The sequence below is a fragment of the Nelusetta ayraudi genome, unplaced genomic scaffold (assembly GCF_046127955.1).
Source record: "Nelusetta ayraudi isolate G7.1 ecotype Tasmania unplaced genomic scaffold, CSIRO-AGI_Nayr_v1 ptg000034l, whole genome shotgun sequence".
NCBI lineage: Eukaryota > Metazoa > Chordata > Actinopteri > Tetraodontiformes > Monacanthidae > Nelusetta > Nelusetta ayraudi.
This window is the reverse complement of record NW_027466084.1, coordinates 742,215-762,500: the sequence shown is the minus strand read 5'-3', so window position 1 is coordinate 762,500 and position 20,286 is coordinate 742,215. Positions and strand designations below refer to the sequence as shown.

The window sequence follows — 20,286 nt, the reverse complement described above, 5'->3', positions numbered from 1 at the left end:
CATGTAGTATAGCGTGGAATAGTTTTATTTGTGTGTGTGTGTGTGTGTGTGTGTACATGTGTGTGCGTGTTTAGTATTTTGAAAGATGCTCTCATTCACAATATTGCATTCTGAAAAGACCTAATAATGTCTAACACAGTAGGTGGAAAAACCCTTCAGCAAATAAACTTAACCAAATAGTTCAGCCTGTGTGAAGAGATTCCATTAAGTACAAACCAGCAAAAACCAGCAAACCAGCATGTATGTAAGTACAAACCAGCACCTGAGTATTGGAATTGTTCAGGTGTTTAAAATTATTAAAAGTGTTCAAAAATATCAGATGACAACATCATGATGAGAGGCAGTTGCTACATAAGTTGAAATTGCGCTGAACTGCTAGCATTAAAGTTGCTGGATGAGGAAGCTTCTTGCATTTGGACACGTATTTGACAGTGAAACAAAGTCACTTATTCACGGTGTTCATATTAACACAAATTCTGTGCAGTATCATGATGTAGCAGTCGCTGCCCAAAATGAATGATGAGAAGTTCAATTAGTTTCCTGAGTTATTACATAACTGCAACAATCCGATCTATTGTTATCCTCAAAGTACAACTGCTCCGACGGATTAAAAACGTTTTGCGCTCTGTGACAGGTGATACGAAAACAACTTTGTGAGGGTGAAATGCTGAAATCTGGCACACAACAGAGTGAGCATCAGTGTTTTTTTTGTTTTTTTTTTCATGTAAGAGATCAAAAACTGCAATGGAAATACACAGCTTGCTTCACTTTGAGCGATACGTCCAGCCCTCCAGCTGTGTTTCATCCAAATATGGAATGTAACATCCAAACTCTGACAGAAAGTCTTTACATCTCCTTGCTTAGCAACCAAGCGCTGGTACAACACAGATAGAGATCAGAGTGATGATAATAAGTGCTGATGTTGCAGCCGCGCTGTTGCCAAGTATTTTTAAAAGGACGCAGGCAGCGATACGACAAAAACTGATCACACACCCTGCATAACTTTTTTTTTTTTTTTACACCTCAATATTTATCCAAGTAGTGCTCAAGTGGGAACATCCAAGTCAAAGTGGACAAAAGTGCGCTATTAATTTCCTTTTGTTTGTCATTGGGGACTGTTTGGGATCAGTTTAGGGAAACTGTCAGTGGACACACACACACACACATACACACTGTTCCCCTCCACACAGTCCTCGCTCTCTGCACCTGGAACACTTGCATCACTTACGGGCATTAGGTGTCATGGCAACTGTTTCTAGGACAACCACTGAAAAGGTGGATGACGACGATGATGGTGGTGACTATGTTGATGATGAGACAGCAGGATTTTTTTTTTTTTTTTTAATTCTGAGCCAAAGAGTTTTTCACCTTGTACACCATTGTAACCTTTGACCCCTATCGTGTTTTGGTCACACCTGTATCCAAAGATCATGCGACCATATGACGTCGGGTTGAAAGAGATGATGGCCACCATCGTCACCTCCAATCCAAAAAGTTCAGAAAGAGATCTTTTTTTTATTATTATTATTTCTAAATCATTTCTTAAACAGGAAGAAAAAGTTGGAGATTCTGGGTAGCCCCTTTGTTGCTAACCTGATAATCTGATGGACGTCTTCCTAATCCGAGCCAATCAGATCAAGTTTGTTTTTCATGTTCAAAGTGGACAAATCAGAGCTTTATTGAAAATTTAGCCACAGCTCGGCACTGTGGGGTCGCTGCAATGTCTTTTCAAAATTTAAAAACTTTGTGATCTCGCAGACGGGCAATCAATGCATCAGCTGAGCTTGTTTCTTCAGCTGGAACCTCACTGGCCCCTGGTTTATTTGGAAGATAGATCAGTGTCTATACAAAAGTGTGAACTTGCTTTAAGGCATCATACAATCCCCCTCCTAAATTTCAGAACAGTGGATGAGAGAGTTCAGCGGTGACCTTTAAAACACTGTGATTCCTACAAGTGATTGTCGTCTGAACGAACTGAAAAAATGAGTCGAGACGTGCCGTGTCAATATTTCAACACACTTTCATTTACAGAGGGGATTCAATGGGCCCAGCAAACACGGGGGTCCCCAGAGCATAACGTTATTAAGCATGTGTACTTAATGCCATGTGTGTTGAAAGGGGAGTGAGAAGATTCCTAGCGGTGCTTGGTGCTATACATTAACATTTCTAGTTTTTGATTTTGATAGAGGGGTTAGTTTTGTTTCCTTAAAACCAGCAGAATGTGGAACAACTTTGCCAAACTGAATGGAAAAGTTGCTACATACATTAGCAATGATAAATACATAAACTGAACGCTGCATCCACCAGCCGCCCTTTGAAAAAAAAAAAAACACTCTAGTATAGTTCTAGGAACGAGCGCATTATTCCCGTAGCTCCTCTGGCTGCGCTGTGACGTCACCGCGCATTATAGCGCCTTTACCTTTACGGCTACTCTCCGCTCATAAATCAGCAGGGACTAGCTTTTGATATTTTTTTTTTTTTTAAATTTAACGGCCTAATTTTACCGTAAGGAGGACGACGACGACAAGGAGGGGGAACAGGAGGGGGGCGGGGGGTCGTTCTTGTCGCCTGCGATTCAGAAAAAGAAAAAAGAAAAAAAAAAGCCACGGCGATCACATGACTCCCATATCTGCCCGGATACTAAACAGTAGTGGCGGAGTTGGGAGAAGATTCCGGAGAAAAACAACACCGCAGGACGGATCACAGCGCTCTCTCCCTCCCTCCCGCCCGCCCGCCCACATGTAATGACTCACGTATGAGTCACTAAACGTGACGGTAAAATCGCCGCCACTCCTCTGGAAATTCATTAGGGAGAGAGAGAGAGAGAGAGAGAGAGGGAGAGGGAGAAAAAAAACACACACACCACATTCACATCAGGACAACTTATAACCCCATGCCGGGAATACACGCGTTTCTGCTTTATACCCCACCCCCTCCCCCTGTCCCCCCTTCTTTTTTTATTCCCGGGAAAGAGGGAGGGGGCGGGCGGGGGGGGTTTGCGCTACATGTTTCCTGAGTAACTGCGCGGCATTTCTGGGGAATTTAAAAAGAAAAAAAAAAAAAAAAAAAACGGCGCAAGATAAAACCCTGCAAAAACAATAAAGCAGAAAACTTTTGCGCAAACAAACAAAATAAATAAAAAAAAAAAAAATGTGCGTGATCTATGTGGAAGCGTGTTTGTTTGAGATCCGACACGTGTTATCGGTTAGACGGTAACGTACATACGTACATACAGGGCACGGGGTGGAAAAGTACTCCATGTACTACAGTAATATTCCACCAGAGCTCAGAGGAAACTGTTGATGCTGGACCCGTGGTGCGCTGCGTTTTCAATCCCCCCCCTCCCACCACCACCACCACCTCCTCCTCCTCCTCCTCCTTGAATGCAGCTGTAGTGGTCACGAAGCAGATCGCAACAACAGAATACAACATACTACTAGCAGAAGACACGTAACAATGTTTTCTGGATGATTAAAAATGTAGGACCTTCTCATTCGACAAAGTAACTGTTAATCTGTATTTAAATGAAGACAATTAAACTGTCCCTTTTTTTTTTTTTTTTTATAAATAAAACCCCTTTGGACAAGAGATAAATCCAAACCGTGTGAGCTTTTCTGATTTGGTCCGTTACCCTTTCACTATGCCAAAGCCCACACAGCTCTATTGGAAGAATGCATTCAGGGATTAAAGTCTTTATGCGGTAGGTATCATTATGCAGCTCGTGCAAAAAGAAGGGCGGGAAAAAAGAAAAAGATCTTTCGAGCCTGCAGCCGCCTTGTGAGACGAAGGCGCTTGAAAAGCGCCGCTTCATTGCGAAAGCATCTGCGAAAAGAGCAAAGTCCCCGGTAAAGTCGTCGGCGAGTCAACCCAAAAGTTGTACAGTGTCAAAGACTGCGTCTGTGAACACGAAGCGACACTGAATATTGGTATTTATTGGCATAATCCAGACTAAACAGAGAGAGCAGTCGATTCCTCTTTATTACTATATTTACAGTATTAAAACATTCACTGATTTCCGGCAACCGTTCGGACAACTCCAACAATGTGAGAGGTTCTGTGCCGGCTGATGGCAACTTGTGAGAAATAAATAAAAAAGCAGGTGCAACGTAATTCGACTTTAAAATCCACGTTAACACTCTGGGTCCGAATGAGCCCCTCGCTAATCTTTGTGCCAGTGGCTGTATGCGGAGCAGCAGGTGGAAGACTCATCGTATTTCCAGAGCAAAATTCCCCCACTAAAGTGTTGACGTATCGCTGTTTCGAAGTGGCTCCCTCTCTGCCCCGCCGAACGCGGGCTTTGCTTCCCCCCCCTCAGAGTTCAGGTGGTTTTAACGGGCAGCCATCTGTTAACAATTGCGACACACATCCTCCCTGGAACAGCCTGACATTTGGGGAAACTCGCTAAAACATGTCTTTGTTTTCCAATGGCAATTGCTGAGGTCTTGAACTTTTGGAGGGACTTTTTCTTCTTTATTTTTTTTTTTTTTTTTTTTGTCAGACAGCATCAAGTCAATACAGTTCGGGACCCTGCGTGAGTAAAGTACAGCCACAAAAAAAAAAAAAAAAAAATGTGACGCACTCACCTAAAAGTCCAACCATGCTGCCAATCGAAAGAAAATCGAATGCGATTTCCACATTTGGGAGTCCTGAAGAGACTCGTCGTCTCCACGTCACCGCTGCGGACAGGTGACTCTGGTGTGTCCCACCGTGTGGCAGATGCCACAGGAGCGAGGTTTCTTGGCAGCCGGGGGTTTGTTGGTGGGCGCGGCTCCCGATGTCCCCCGTCCTCGACCCCTCCCGTCTCCGCCGGGGAACCCCCCACCGAAGGCACCTGACGGAGGAGGAGCAGAGGTGAAACTCTGGAGAGCAGAAAAAGGCTTTGTGGCGTCCATGAGGAACGTGTCCCCAAGTTGTGTGCCTCTCTTTTTCAAAAAAAACAAAAAACAAAACAGTTCTTTTCCGGCGTATAAGCAGACTGCACGCTTGTGATGTAGACATTCTGCTGTTTGCAACAATACGGAGATGCACCGAACCCGAGAGAAATTCAATGTGAAGCGTGACTCTCATCTTTGCTACAACACTCGCTGCGTTTCCATGACCCCTGAAGTGGCGCAAAACTCGGGTTGCCACCTCCTACAGTTTCAAATCCGGGACATCTTTGGGGGGGGAAATATACGGGACAAAGTGAATGAAGTGCGTCCCGTATCAATTCATTACGGGACAGGTTTTTTTTTAGTTGGGACAATGGTGTATTTTACGGGAGGGTTGGCAACCCTGTCTAGACCACAGACGGAAATCAAAAAGAGGTTTTGTCATTTTCACTAAAAAAAAAAACGGGGCAAATTGTGTCCTGGGAGAGATTTTATTTTTCCCGGGACAGGTGGTGAAAAAAAGAGAACAATTCTGGGAAAAACGGGACGGGTCGCAACCCTACGCAAAACCTAAATATCGCAATAGACGGAGACGGAATATTTTTTTTTAATTTTACAAGTAATCAAGGAGAGAAAATATTACTACCATTCTTGGCGGCAAACAGCATCGAAATGCAGATTTGTACAAGAAAATCTTGGACCTCCATCCTCCTCAAAGTGGGTTCTCGCGGGACGGGATTTTACAAGAATTACGGCTTATGCGCTTCGTACCACTCAATGGAAACGCCTGTAGATCTCAATTTGTGCTTGGAAATATCACTTTCATTTTTGCGAAAATCTGTCATGGAAACGCGGCTACTGACACCCGCGCGGGACGTTCAAATTGAGAAGCTTCTTCAAGGGGTATTTTTCAATCTTAAAGTGGGGATTGACGGAAAAAAGGACGTTCTTTTTGCCTCGGGTGATCGGGCTGAACTTCAAGAAGCTGAGAATATGTGTACATCCCCGCTAGGGGTGCCAGCGGCCGAGGTTCGTAACTTGTGGCATCAACCCAATGGAGTTGAAGCAAAAAAGAAAAGTCAACGTGACGGTTGAAAGTGAGTGAAGCGAAAGAAAACTTTTCCAAGGGGGCTTTCCGATCATTTCTGCGCGAGTAATCAAGAAACTCTACTGCCTGCCGGGGATGTTGCTTTGCCGTAACAGACGTTTCTTGTAATATGGCGTTTGCATAATGAGCTCCGTGTGGCTGTGACTCAGGAGCGGGTGGAGTGCGTCGTCCGATCATTGCAAGGTCATCAGTTTCATTCCTGGCTACACTAGCGTCGATATCCCAGATACGGTAATTGCTCCCGATGGATGTGCGGTATTAGTGTAGGAATATGTGTGTGTGTGTGTGTGTGTGTGTGTGTGTGGCCAGTTTCTCCAGATGGGCAGCTTGGAACCCCGTGTGCCACAGCCACCGACATCAATGCACCGACGGGGTAAATCTGCTTGGAGCGCTTTGTGAGTGCAGGCCACCTCCCGTTGTCGGATTTGTTGCAAGTCATCGCTAACGTTCAACACGCTGACCACATATTTTCCTAACGTGTGGCTGCCCGCTGTGTAGTTAACGGTGGCGCAACTCTAATTTTCAGCTTTGAATGGAGGACTTTGAGCGGCTGCAGCGTCTCATTGATCTATTTTTGCAGGGTGAGGAGCACTGCAGCTGATACGTGTAAATAGAACTGAACGACACCTCAGTGCAACAGGGAGACTATCGCTATGCCAATCGGTGCTAACGAGCTTCGCCGGCGGTTCGTTCGCACTTATGTTCAGCAGCTATGGTGTCTGGCACGGCGCTGCGCGGTTAATCATCATTTCCTGAAGCTAAACTAGACTTCGGGGCTGGAAAGAACTTTTGTTTTGTGGTTCTTCTGCGTTTTTTTTTTTTTTTTTTTTTTTTTTTTTTTCCCACCTGCAGCGCTTGTGTGAGTCATCAATTGCTAGGTGAGCAGGTAAATGCCAAAGTGTTGCCCAGAGAAGACAAAACACGCAGTCACATGGCACAAAATTTGCCACCCGCTACAGCGAGAAAAAAAAAAAATCATATATTGGCAGAATAATTGCAACATTTGGCTTTTGCTTTATTTGCAAAAGCAGAATTCTCTCCACTGTGGATTAAGCAGTGATTAGGGCTCGGGCCTTATTCGATTGTCGATTAACTGTCGATTAAGAATTGAATCGATTAAATTCAATCAGTTGCAATTAATTGAAAATCTTTTGACACGTCATAATAACAGTGTAGCGGCAGGAAAGAGCAATTCACCTGTAATGGTGTGATGGTCGTAATATACCTAGAACAAGTTGCTTTTAAACAACTTTAAAAAAAAAAAATTAAACAAAAAAAGTTGAAATGTGACCCATCAGAACAACTTAAAGTCAGAGAATAAACGTTTAGGGTGTTTTTACTGTTCTCTAATGTAAAAAAGGGTCAACTTGGACCCTCAACATTATTCAAGTGTTATAGTGGTATAATGTGTTCCTTACACATATTTCATTGTGAAATTTAGGTTCTGAGGAAAAAAACGCTGCTTATCAATTAATCGTTAATCGATCGATGAGGTCAATCAACTACCGATCAATGAATATCATCGATAATTTGCATCCCTAATTAGGACATAAAAGGAACATTAGAGACGGTGCTGAAATTCTGCACAAACAATACCAAATATTTAGATTAAACGAGCGCAGTAAAGAACTTATAAAGTCCTTTGAACAAGGAATATCAGGCCTGGAGATATTTAATAAGAGTTTTGATTTCATTTCTCAGTGCAGTGTTTTTCAACCTTTTTGGAGCCACGGCACTCTGTTTTATATTGGGGGGGGGGAGGGGGACCCTGCCCACCAACCGCAAATATCAAAATGACACTTTTTAGGCAAATAATGACGACATAGTCTCTTAATTTAACAAACTAGTGCAGTAGTGTCCTCGTATATTTTGTGCGGCGGCACAGTGGCTGACAGACACCGGCTCGGTGTGTGCGTGTGTGCGTGTGTGACGGAGAGCCTGACCTGGCGGCGGCGCGTTCTCGTCGGCCCACTGGAAGAAGCCACACTGCTGCTCTCTCGGCCTCCCGCAGGTGAAGAACGTGCGGCCCTTGTTGGGGCCGTCCTTCTGCACCGTGCGCGTCACCGCCGCCTCGCTGCAGTTGCACGTCACCTGCCCCACGTTGGAGGAGTTGCTCCTGGAGCCGGCGGACGAGTAGCGCGGAGGCTGGGAGGCCTGTGGCGCCTGCAGCGGGGGCCCCCGGGCCTGCTGCAGCGCCCCCTGCTGGCTCGGCTGATCGGACCACAGGAAGAAGTTGCAGCTGCCGGCGCCGCACTTGTAGAACTGGCGGCCCTGGTTGGGGCCGTCCTTGCGCACCGTCAGGAGGACGGCATCCTGGCCGCAGTTGCACACGATGACGTCGCTGTTGGCGCCGGCGCCACCCGGTGGAGACCTCGGCTGCGCGGCCCAAGAGGGAGGTCCGGGCAAGGAGGGCCGGGGATTGGTACCGGAGGGTCTCTGCAATGGCGGCCTCGAAGGCCTTTGCGATGGCGGCGGGGGGTTGACCCCGCCGCCCCCACCGGGCCCTGCTGGCCGGAGGAGGTACTTCAGGTCCAGCACCTGCCTGAGCGTCTCGTCGCAGCCGCCGATGCAGCCGACGAACTCCAAAGGCATCATGGGAGGGAGGCTGCCCCGGCGGAACTTGAACTTTAACCTGAGCGGTGGGAACAAAGAAACGTGACAAGGCGACAAAAAGAACGTTGAGGCAGGTCAGCGTCTGGGTCCGTTTGGAAGATTGAAAGTTGCACAGCTTCAGTCGGTGACGTCTCTGAAACACTTCAGTAAGAAGCAACATGGGAACGTTTGGAAAACCAAACATCTTAAGATAGCAAACAGTTGACGTATATATATGCAACGTTTGCGAGTTAGATGGATAACAGTGAGTTATGAAATACTAGAGAATAGTGGAAGATTCTACTAATATAGATCTAGATCGGGCTGGGAGGAAAGGAAGCAGTACTCAATCGACCACAGACAAGGGTTTGTAGTGTGTAACAATAACCCGTGTATTTGCTTTGTGGTTTCCACCTGGATGCAACAAACAATATGTTCAGAGTGCACTTGAGGTTCAGTCCATCGTCTTCACAGATGGACGGTCTGGTCCACCACCGACACCACAGGCCCAAAGGAAAACACCTGGTCCATTCCTTTCATGCAACTAGGCCTGGGCGATATATATCCATATAAAAAATATATTGATATATTTTCAAGCGCGATATGGAATTAGGGCCATATCGCCGATATCGATGTAATTCAAATTTGCGCTAGCCAGGGTACGGAGCTATCTCCCCTGCCCCTCCTCGTTTATGCACAGAGGGCGGGAGCACGGGAACAGATACTCTGAACTGCCATGACCGACACGTCATATTTGTCTCTGACTCTAACATTTATTTATTCATTTATTTATTTACATCAATCACGACTTGTTACCAAGGTCAAGGTGAAGGTCGAGCTAACCGGTTCTGCAATATGTATGGCCCTGTTTTCACTTGGTCACTTGTAACTGTTTTGGGGGATTGGATCACGAGAACGGATCTCGCAGCATCTGTTCGCACTTAGCCATTAACATGCGTCTCGAGCAGGACATTTGTGATCGCATCACCCCCCCACACACACCTGCCGAACCTATGCAAATGCAACATGCGTCACTTCCGTTTTTAACGACTGGGGGCAGTAAAGCGCAAAACCACGGCGAGTTTTACATGACTGCGAATAAGAATCAACTTCCTGTTTGCGGACTATGTCAAGTCACTGGTTTTAATTCTACTGCAGCTCGTATGGATCCGAACGAGGAGCAACGACTGGTGGGGCAGAGTGGTGACGACTTTATTTTTCGGATCAACAGTGGTTGGCAAATTTTCGGATGCAACGTCGCACATTTAATCACAGATGTGGGGAAACTGCGACCGCTGCTCCGCTGACAAAATACGCTAATGCGGAGTGAAATTTATTAGCATGCTAATAAACGAGTCTAACAAAAGTGATTTGTTTTCAATTCTTGTTTGTAACTTTATAATGACGACGGCGGGAGTTGGGGCGCCGACCAAGTACGTACACGGGAGAGGTGAGTGGAGTGGGCGGTCCTTAATGTGGACTGAGCTCGCATTCTGTTCGCACGTCCGTGACGAATGCGTTTTTTATGCGATCAGATGTCAAAACGGATTTGGACTGTTTGCACTTACGCTCATTAAAAGAACTGAGTGAGATTCTGTGCAAAGCATCCTGTCAGCGCTGACTGTCCAGACAGTGAGGGACTGAAAATGACTCTGGCTGATGTCGGGTAAGTGGCGAGCGGAGGGGCGGGGGGGGGCGGGGTGGTTAATCACAGCGCTGACGCAAACACACACACACACACACAACTTGCATGTCTTCACAGGACAGGGTTGACACACGCACACAGTGACACGGAGGGAATAAACGCCGCGGTCGAACGCAACAATCCAGCAACGCTAAACCGCTCACAAAGTTGCCCAACGAGCTGAAACCGCGGCGCGAGAAGCTCGGCTGTTTCTTGTTCACGCGCTGTTTTTATGCAAAAAGGAAGGAGGGGAGAAAAGAAACGGAGAAGCGATGGCGCGCTCGAGTCGAGGCGCTGCGGATCAACTTTGAGACGGGCACCAGATTGCGTCGCCATGGCAACCGATGCTGGTGTGGAGCACTTTGGCTCGACGCTCGCCGAGCGCACCCCTATATTTGGAGCGAGCCGAGGCACGTGCTGGAGGGGTGAACGCCCACTGCTGTAAACAAGAATTAGGAGGAAGTTTCTCTGGCGCAGCTGCGGCCGCGGGGACTCTCTTGGCATTGGAGAGAAAGAATGCAGAGCGTTTTCTTACATGTGGACGGGAGGCGGCTGACAGGTGGGGCAGACGCTGTCGTCCCGGCTCACCTCCAGCACCATGTCGGGGAACCACACGGCCGTCTTGCACGCCGGGTAGCCCAGACAGGTCAGGAACATGCTGCAGAAACGGCAGAGAGAGACACCTTGTCAAAATTAGCATGGGAGAACGTGAGCAAAGCGACGCTGCAGCAGTGTTTGGAATGAGCCTCTTTTGCAGCCAAATAGGTTTTATTATGGAATCGTATTGCTGTTACACTTTAAAAAAAAAGGCTGACTATTCCGTACTTTTTTTGAAAAGTTTCATGCTTTTACGTAATCATTTTCTTGTTATTACATGGAACTATGTGATTTCGTGACAGTAAAAGACTCAGTATCACTTAATTATTATGAAAAGTTTCACATTTTCCCGACATTTTCAATCGAAAACCAAACAAAACGAGCTTGTTTTGCCCGATTCGTTTAAACTGCACTTTGAATTTGGTTTGAGTCCTCAGGAAGAATGAATCCAATCCTATTTGGTTGTTGTTGTTCCTCATTGGGCTGTGGCCAGGGGTCTCTTTCATTATCACAAAACAACGTGACAGGTTCGTGTATCAACGCAAAAATTACCACATAAAAATGGGAAACCTTCACCTAATTATGTGATACTGACTGAGCCCTTTTTCTTAGTATGGCAGCAAGATGCTAACATATTTCATAGCGTAGAAACAAAACAAAAAGCCAAATACACAAAAAAAAAACAAGAAACTCAATGTGGTGGAGACTTAATAATGACGTAGCAATGAAGAAAAAACACTTGCAGTCAAAATACAGTTTGAAGAGGGCCGCTTTGGTCCTCTCTACTAATCACAGATAGTGTGAAGCCTTTTGGCTGGGAGGTATAAAAGCAAACAGGGACTGCTTGTAGAAGAAGAAGAAAAAGCAGAAGCTCCGGGTAGCAAACACTACTATTCAATCCTAATAAGATGGTATTTTCACACGGAAGAGCGTTTTGGATCGGCTCACCAGAGTGGTGGCGCTGACGGGAAGCTAACGCCGCGAAGGCGACGCGGACGCTCTCGCTCAGTGACCTTCCAGGTTTTGCCTCCCCTTCCCAAATGTTCCCAATAGGCTGTTTTTTTTTTTTACCGGACGGATACGCCAGACGACAGAAAGATGAAAATCTGGCACTCCAGGTTTTCTCCTCTCACCCGTTTCCTTCCCTCTTCCTCTTCAGAACCATGTCCCGCCGGCAGTTGGGGCACTTCCTGACGGGGAGCGGGATCTCCATGTCCTGCTGCACCTCTTCCGTGATCTCCTGGGCGGCGCCCAGATACGGGGTCAAGGCTTCATCCAACCTGCGGGTGGAGACAGAACATCACTTACGGCAGTCACAATTAACAGCGTTGACGTAATACTAAAAGGTATTGTATTATCGTTTATTCTTTTTTTTTAAATAGTATCTTTATTTGGGACGGACAGGCAAATTGCCAAAATCCATCTGTTGCAGATTTTGTACAATTTGCCCTGTTAGGTTCTTAGTTGGAAGGTCAATTCCATTTTCCACCCTGGGCATCTCTAGAATGGTTCCAAACCAGCCATCTAGAGTAGGTGGAGTCTGGTCTTTTTACCTGCCACCAGAAGCAACTGCATTCTCGCCTGGATTTCAATAAAAGTATTGTGACCTTAAATACAAGGCCTCAAAATCCTGAGCTATTTGGAGTGAATACCCCTCCAGAATGCTATCAGTTTGTCCCGAGACAAAGATGTGCCAGCGGTTAGCTCCCGTCTACTATGTTATCTTCTAATAATAAAAAAATATCAAGCGTGACAAACTTTTTCGCCTTCCTGGCCGACGCCACGAAGATGGTCTTGTATTTCTGGATGTAATGCTGCAGCACGCTCCGCTTGTCCTTCCTGCCCTCGGACACCAGCTTCAGGTCGGCCTCCAGCTCTGCGCGCAGGTTCGGCTTGGACATCTCGTAGCCCATGGAGTTGTAACCTGCGGGGGGGGGGGGGGCACAAACTGCGTGACGCGTGGTGCGGCGGCGGCGACGGCGAGTCGGTTAGCGCTGAAACGCGTTGACGTGACGCACCTTCCACCAGCCCCATGCCGAGCTCCCCGGGGAGGAACCGCTGGTCGGCCGTCAGGCCCACGTACATGCGATTCTTGATCGTCTCGATGTGTTCCGCGTGGGTCGCGTCAGTGCCTGGAACAAAAAAAAAGTTTGTTTTTTTTGGGGGCGGGGGGATATGTCATAAAACGCGTTTGGCAAAAGGCTTCTTACGGTTGAATTTATCCCACACGGACATTTAACAAAACCTGCGCGGTGACTGGACTGAACTGTCAACTGATCAGATTTCTCTCTCTCTTTTTTTACTTCTAGTTTTGCGTGCATGCTCGAAAAGATACACGGGCATGCGGCCACAACAGAAGCATGCGTTTCCTCGTACGTTACGTAAAACCCCAGAGGGCCTTCATTTGAATGTTGAGAGCGGAATAAAAACATGATGTTTTCCGCTGCTTTGCTGACATCAGATTTTAATCAGTGCCAATTTTGGACCTGTTTTGCCATCGCACTGCAACAGCACACGCAGGTAAGGAAGGAATGGTATCATTGTGAGCATTGTTTAGCAGGTTCCTTCATTGTCTTCTTTCTTCTTCCACAACTGCAGCCATTCAATGTTTTCTCTTGGTTACCGATAATGGAAAACAGTTCAATTCTAAAATCTAGGGAAGTACGATATTATCGGCCGATAAAGGCATTAAAAATTAATATCGGAAAATATCGGTATCGGGGAAAAAATATTATGAAAACATGGTATTACTAAACGGTAAATAACAAGACTTTACTTTACTCGTCTCAACTACGCTTGATGATGTCATCAAGCCACATCGAAGCGTAACAGCAAGTGGCGCGCGTGTTTCAGCAGAGCGGTTTCAGTGGCGGCTGGGTGCTAGCAAAAATAGCTAGTTCGTAACTGACGATTATTATTTTGACCAGAATGTTTATTTTTATTTAGAAAACCTTGAAGTTGTTTACATTTACATTTTGTCTCTGCATCCAGCAGGACATCGCAATACAAAACGAGCCATAATGTGTTCATTCCACGACCGCATATATTGGTTGATATCGGTATAGGAAATTAGGAGTTGGACAATATCGCGATACTGGATATCGGTAAAAAAAAAAGTAAAACTAAAAATCCACTGAAGATGGGGCGAGTGAGATTTCAGAATCCACTAAAGCAGGAAGTCCTACCGATGCCGTGCTTCTCCATCAGAGAAATGAGATCAGCCTCAGTGAGCAGCTGCGGTGGAATCGTCTGTCCGTCCGCCATCTCGATGGCTGACGGCTGGAACTGGGAGCCTCGTTCGTACACTGGGATCAACTGCAATCGTTAAAAAAAAAAAAAAGACGAGGAAGAAGCTTGAGTTGAACGTTGCTCAGTGTAGCGCTGCAGCTAAATGCCCGGCATCGTCAACGCACGCCGTACCTTGGTGCTCCACCTGTCGTACGGGTAGACATCCAGGTAGTTCCGCGCAATGATCATGAGTCCCGAGGCGGAAAACTGCTCCCTGGCGATGTCAATGTCCACCACGGTCTCCTGACCCACGGCATCCTGGGACACGCAAGCCAGGAAGTGCCGCACGATGAACTCATACACGCGCCCCTCGTTGCCCTGACGTGAAAGAAAACAAGAGAAAAGAAAATGATTTCACACTAAGGAAGCAAATGATCGATTAATTCATTAATCGTTAGCTGATCGATCGATTAACGATTAAATGATAAGCGCCGATTTTTCCTGAGAACCTAAATTTCACAATGAAAAATGTGTAAGGAACACATTATTTAACTCATGTTGGGGGTCCAATGTGAGCCATTTTTACATTAGAGAACATTAGAAAACACCCTGAACCTTTATCCTCTGACTTTAAGTTGACTTCTAATGGGTCACATTTCAACTTTTTTCATAAAAAATAGTTTAAAAGTACCCACTACCACTACCCGTGTAAAAAATGATTAATTGATTGCGATATCAATACGCACCTGCAGCGTTCCGGAAAACTTGGTGGGGTGGATGGGGGGGTGGGCTTGGTCGGACTTCTTGCCTTGCCGCGGGTTGGGACCCCCGGGCTGGTCCAGGACCCGTTGGGCAAACGTGCCCCAGGCTGAACTCTCTGTCTGCTGCTCCACCAGGGGGCCGAGGGCCAAGTTCTGGGGGAAGATGTTTGTCTCCGTGCGGGGGTAACTGATGTACCTGAAACACACAAATAAACAAACAAAGAATCAAATTATGGGATACATCATCTGCAGAATGAGCAGCTAATGCCCGATACTAAAAGTGGAAGAAAGAAAGTTCATTCTATATATATATATATATATATATATGAGCCCTTTGTGATGTCACAATGGGCACTGACACCTCTCCCACTTCATAGCAATTCCCCTATCCGGGTGTCTGTTTGGCCCTCTGGGACCCCCTTGTGGCCACCGTATGCTTGCCTCCTTCCAAAGCAAGACTTGGCAAGTGTTTTGAAGGGGAGGCTGTCAACACAGGGCTAAATACGCCATCTCCTGGGGATTAGTAGAATTTTCAATTTTCATCCAAAACTTTTGAGATGAAAATCAGCCATCTGAAAACGAGCACATTACAATGCGCCTCTGTTTGGACCAGCAGACACACTCACCCCTGTGTGTAGAGTTTCTCTGCAATTTTCATGGTCTCCTTCGCGTTTATTTTAAGTTTCCGAGATGCCAGTTTCTCCAGTTCCTGTAAATGAGAAAAACGCGAGGGACTGTTTTATAGTCAGAAGAGGGGGCTAGTTAAATAACAAACCCAGCGCAAATAAATAAACAAAACTAAGATGGAAAAAAAAAGGATGAAACTTCACAGATATTTTTGGAGATGCGGAATTTTGAGTGTGTGGGGCCGAGTGACTGCGCTGCAACTCTCACCACGGTGTCCAGAGGCAGCGGTCTCCACTTGCTCTTGGGTTTGCTGGTTACTGAGGTGACTGTTGCTATGGGATCCTGGAAATGAATGAGAGCGATATTCTCTTGCGTGCCCTTCAGCCTTTTGAGTCCTTTCGCTTTGCCTTTATTTGGACGGAGACGGGCGACGCGTTCGACACCGACGGCTGCAGGTGGAGGTGCGCTCGCACGTGTGCGTGCGTGCGTGCGTGCTCGAAAAGATACACGGGCATGCGGCCACAACAGAAGCATGCGTTTCCTCGTACGTTACGTAAAACCCCAGAGTGCCTTCATTTGAATGTTGAGAGCGGAATAAAAACACAATGTTTTCCGCTGCTTTGCTGACATCAGATTTTAATCAGTGCCAATTTTGGACCTGTTTTGCCATCGCACTGCAACAGCACTCGCAGGTAAGGAAGGAATGGTATCATTGTGAGCAAATAAAAGCATAATATCACCAGATAATAAAAAAAAGTTGTCTGTGATTTTTTTTTTTTTTTTAAAGACCGAGTTGTATTAAAAACCTTCAGGGAGACAAACTCGACGCCTCCCCGTTACAGTTTGACGACTAATGAAAGTGTTGCAGTGTAGTTTCCCCCCTTTTTGTTTCACCAACCCGGAGTCTGACTCACAGGAAGCAGGCGGCGGGGGTATAATCGCGCCATTGGCTGACTATTTGAGTGGACGTTCTCCTTCCCTTGAGCTGTTTTGCCATCACTGTCAAGTCACTGCTGCGACACAAAGCAACAGCGATCTGTGAGGTAACGACGGCCGAGAGGAGGCGAAATGACGCACAGATTTCTTTTTTTTAAAGACGTCAGGCTAATTTTTGCAAATGACCGACGGAAACAATAGAGTAGAGGGGGGCGGGGGGGCTGGTCATTTCTGGCATTTATTCAAGATTATCGATGGGCAGGGAAAAAAAAGAAAACTTGCCCCTTGATTTGAGTTGGAGTTGAATTTGACACATTGGTGGTGAATATAAATTTGAAACACTATTTTAAGGACCTGCAAAGTGAGGCATAAGAGGGATGGAATGAGAGATTGACTAACAATGCAGCAGCCGGTAGCTGTAAGACGACGGATGCAGACGCAACACTCGGGGCATCGACGTGGCACTGAATTGAACATTTCATTGAGTTCATTGAAAATAGCGCAGCAACATGAAGACGTTTCTTAACAAGACTTTCAATTTTATGACGGTTGTGTGTTTCACAGTCGATTTCTTGACTCGTCCCCGTTCAAGCAAACTTGAGACATAGCCACGTTCAACCCGATCAACTTGGCACCTACCTCCATGCAGATCTGATAGAGCACCAGGCAAGCCGTGTGGTTGAAGAGACGGTTTCTCTTCCAGCTGAACTCTACGGTGTCCTCGTCCACCTCGTGCAGCACTGGGAGAGAAAAAAAACAAAAAAACAGGGACAAAGCGAATGAGGAGTAGGAAGAGCGGGGCAAACTTCAGCACCTGCGTCTCTGCAGGATGTGTGTAGGTACCTTTGATCTTGTAGAAGGTCTCGGGTATGAAAGCCTGGATGGCTTTGAATCGCTCCACCACGAAGCCCAGAGTGGGGAACTGACAGCTGCCGTAGGAAATCAGCTGATTGGCCAGCGACTCCGGGAAGATCTTCTGCAGGCGGAGGGTCTGGAAGCGAGTGAAGGAGGCACCTAAAGGAGAGGAACGAAGGCAGGATGGCGTGAGCAAAATCACACAGCGTGAGATGAGGCTTCTGGAGTGAATGGGGGGTCGGGGGGGGTGGACACGTGACGCAGCGGAGGTGAAGATCAGCTCAGTACCTATCCGCAGGTCCAGCTCCTGCCGCACATCCACAGCGTCGCTGATGTTGCAGTCCGGCGCCATCAGAGTCTCACAGGCCCTCCGGATGGAGTTGGGGGTTATCTCCGAAAACTTGGCTCTGAAGACTTGTAAATTGGACTTCACTGAGGTGGATTGCACATGAAAAACAAGCAGAAAAATGGGGAAAAAAATCTTCAATCAAAACATACAATTTATATGACAAATAATGCATAAATTCAGACTAAGGCTTTGAGGAAATCTGTGTTCTTTTCCACTCGATTCTTCAAATTTCTAATGACACACGAATACAATTTGAGTCTTTTATAATTCACCATCTGCTCTGTTTGACAGAGCTCTGCTAGTTGTCCCAAAGCTTACAGCAGCATTTGTGCAGTGCTAAACGGTCCTCACTCTCCATACTTGCAGGCGAAGTCGTGTGCCTCCTCTCCTCAAACCCGAAAAGTCCAATTTTCTAATATGCAAAGTATTAATTTCTGACAGTCTGCGTGCTCACTCGCTTGCGCCCACGCGACATCGGCAGCGGCCCACGCGCGTCGCCACCGTACCTGCTTTGCAGACGTCGATGATTTCGAAGCCGATGTTTTCCCCCTCTCTGTCGCAGTCGGTCCAGATGACTAAAGCCTGGCACTGCCTCGCCTCTTTCTCCAGGGTCCGCTGGACACAACAGGACAGCAGAGGATACTTAGATGGAGCCACAAATATACATGCATGTACCCACAGACAGGTCTGTGCTGACGGAGAGAAAGAATAGGAGGAGTTACTTAGCTACTTAGCTACTTAGCTAATAAATGCATAATTTACTAAATAAAATAAAACTCAAACTCTCAGGAGCATCTCCTGGTCTAAAGAATAAAATATTGGAATAGGTGGACAAAATGTTGACAACATTGCTACAGATTCATTGCTGCTGATCATACATTTACAAATACAAACTACACATTTTCCCCCTGTATCTGAATATCTTTTTTTAAATTCCTGGAACACAAATAATAATGCATACCTTGATCTGCGTCATGTTATCTGGACAATACTTTTCAACCTCTGCATCAAACAGCAAAACAGGATTGCAACTGTGCCTGTGGGGAAGAAATTGTGCTGTTAATATCTCTGCCTCAAATATCTAAATACACAAAAATAAAAAATAGAGTTTGTACTGACCATTTCTGATAGGGTGCTTTGAACTCCAGGCCCAGCAGGTGGCCCGAAACTGAGGTCATTGTAACTGTAACATTCTGCAGCAGCATCAAGGCAAATTGAGACCAAAATCATTATTATTATCAATGCAATGAAAGATCCATACTTTCCATATTTGACGATTTAGGAGGATTTCCTTACCTGGCCAAATAGGTGATACTCAAACTCATAGATCTTATTAAACTTCGACATTCCTTCTCTCTACAATTGAAAAGGAAAAACAATCATCTCTAAGACACATTGCAACATGATTATATTTATTTTTAAAAATTAAAAATTAAAAAAAAGGAGGAGAAGAAGAAGAAGAGCACAGTTGTATCATTAAGGATTCTTGGAAAACGGGATGCTAAATTTGGCTGATTACATCGTACGGTAAACATTGCTGAAGGTTCTAATAGGTATGCTGTTTTCTGGAAAGTGATGTAGTATCAGGTTCTCTGGATGAGATCTCACCAGTGAGGCTGACCATAAAATATTCCATAAAGATAATGTTTTAACAATGTTAAAAGTTGTTTATAACCTTACCATGACCATAACCCATAATCACTCCTTCCTCTAACTTTCACAATCTCATATACAATTACTGTGCGTGTGCAGCACACAATGACAAAAATAAGAATTAGTAGTATTAGGATTTTAAAGACAAAGCTTAACAAGTTGTTTCTATTTGATGGTTCAATCAACCTCAAGTGATCAGTGTCAACATTTGTTCAAGTATTGGTCTTCATGAAGAAACATTGTACCGGCTAATAAGACATGTTACTCCTGACTTGTACACTGCGGACCGGAGGACAAGTCTTACCCTCCTGGACCTGCCGTTGGACATAATCTCGGAGATGCCTTTAGCCGCATCGTTCTTCTCAGCCACGCAGAGGACCCGTTTGATCTGAGCCCGGTTCCGGATCATGTCCGCCTGTTGCGGTGGGTCCGGAGGACACCGGAGACTCAGCGCCGCACAGAAACGCCTCTGGCCGACCACGAACCGCTGCTGTACTAGTGACCGAAGCGAAGATCTTCCGATGAAGTGCAGGAGCATGCCGGGCTCATCTTACATAGGGCAGCTACTCCTTCGGACAGGCCCGGTCGTGAAGTCTCCGAACTGTCTTAGCATGTTAGCCGACCCAGCTAGCTAAAACTAAGAACTTCACCAAAATAAGCTTCAACATGAAGCGGGAAAGTGGTTAACCAGTACTTGACGTTACTTACAACAACCCAGATGGAGGTAAGTAATGTTAAATAATGCGAACATTTAAAAATAAACAAAAGAGAGGCAACGTCAAAAGTGACAGACAGTGTCAAATGTTTACAACTTCCCCGCCTGCCTAATCAAACACGGCCGTATTCAGTGTCGTAAAACTGTCGTAAAAGTGACAGAATACCGACAAGACAAAAAGAGAACGATTATAAAATGAATTCGCGTTTAAAGCATTTGGACAGTAATGACATTCGGTATTATTATTATTTTTAAACGTATGCGTTTTTCTGTTTGTTTTATTTTACAATGGCAATTCTGGAGGAGACAG

General features: G+C 45.9%; 1 protein-coding gene across 4 annotated transcripts in view; it reads right to left on the bottom strand.

Moving 5' to 3' along the window:
* Positions 1-20,158, bottom strand: part of top3a (DNA topoisomerase III alpha) — a 27,774-nt gene extending 7,616 nt beyond the window's left edge. Inside the window, exons 1-19 of one of the 4 annotated variants that reach the window (XM_076032278.1) lie at positions 19,566-20,155; positions 18,905-18,964; positions 18,728-18,801; positions 18,570-18,645; positions 18,115-18,223; positions 17,548-17,691; positions 17,248-17,418; positions 17,044-17,144; positions 15,736-15,810; positions 15,468-15,550; positions 14,827-15,037; positions 14,273-14,458; positions 14,038-14,167; positions 12,871-12,984; positions 12,611-12,776; positions 11,986-12,132; positions 10,791-10,913; positions 7,923-8,611; positions 4,087-4,831 (exon numbers count right to left, since the gene is read on the bottom strand). In XM_076032278.1, the coding sequence (XP_075888393.1) occupies positions 4,671-4,831; positions 7,923-8,611; positions 10,791-10,913; positions 11,986-12,132; positions 12,611-12,776; positions 12,871-12,984; positions 14,038-14,167; positions 14,273-14,458; positions 14,827-15,037; positions 15,468-15,550; positions 15,736-15,810; positions 17,044-17,144; positions 17,248-17,418; positions 17,548-17,691; positions 18,115-18,223; positions 18,570-18,645; positions 18,728-18,801; positions 18,905-18,964; positions 19,566-19,799 (3,054 nt within the window). In that variant the 5' untranslated portion in view covers positions 19,800-20,155 and the 3' untranslated portion in view covers positions 4,087-4,670. Of the gene's footprint in view, positions 1-4,086; positions 4,832-7,178; positions 7,229-7,922; positions 8,612-10,790; positions 10,914-11,985; positions 12,133-12,610; positions 12,777-12,870; positions 12,985-14,037; positions 14,168-14,272; positions 14,459-14,826; positions 15,038-15,467; positions 15,551-15,735; positions 15,811-17,043; positions 17,145-17,247; positions 17,419-17,547; positions 17,692-18,114; positions 18,224-18,569; positions 18,646-18,727; positions 18,802-18,904; positions 18,965-19,565 lie in introns of those variants that run through there. The other 3 variants (XM_076032281.1, XM_076032280.1, XM_076032279.1) reach the window with 3 other exon arrangements.
* Positions 20,159-20,286: the final 128 nt, after the last annotated feature.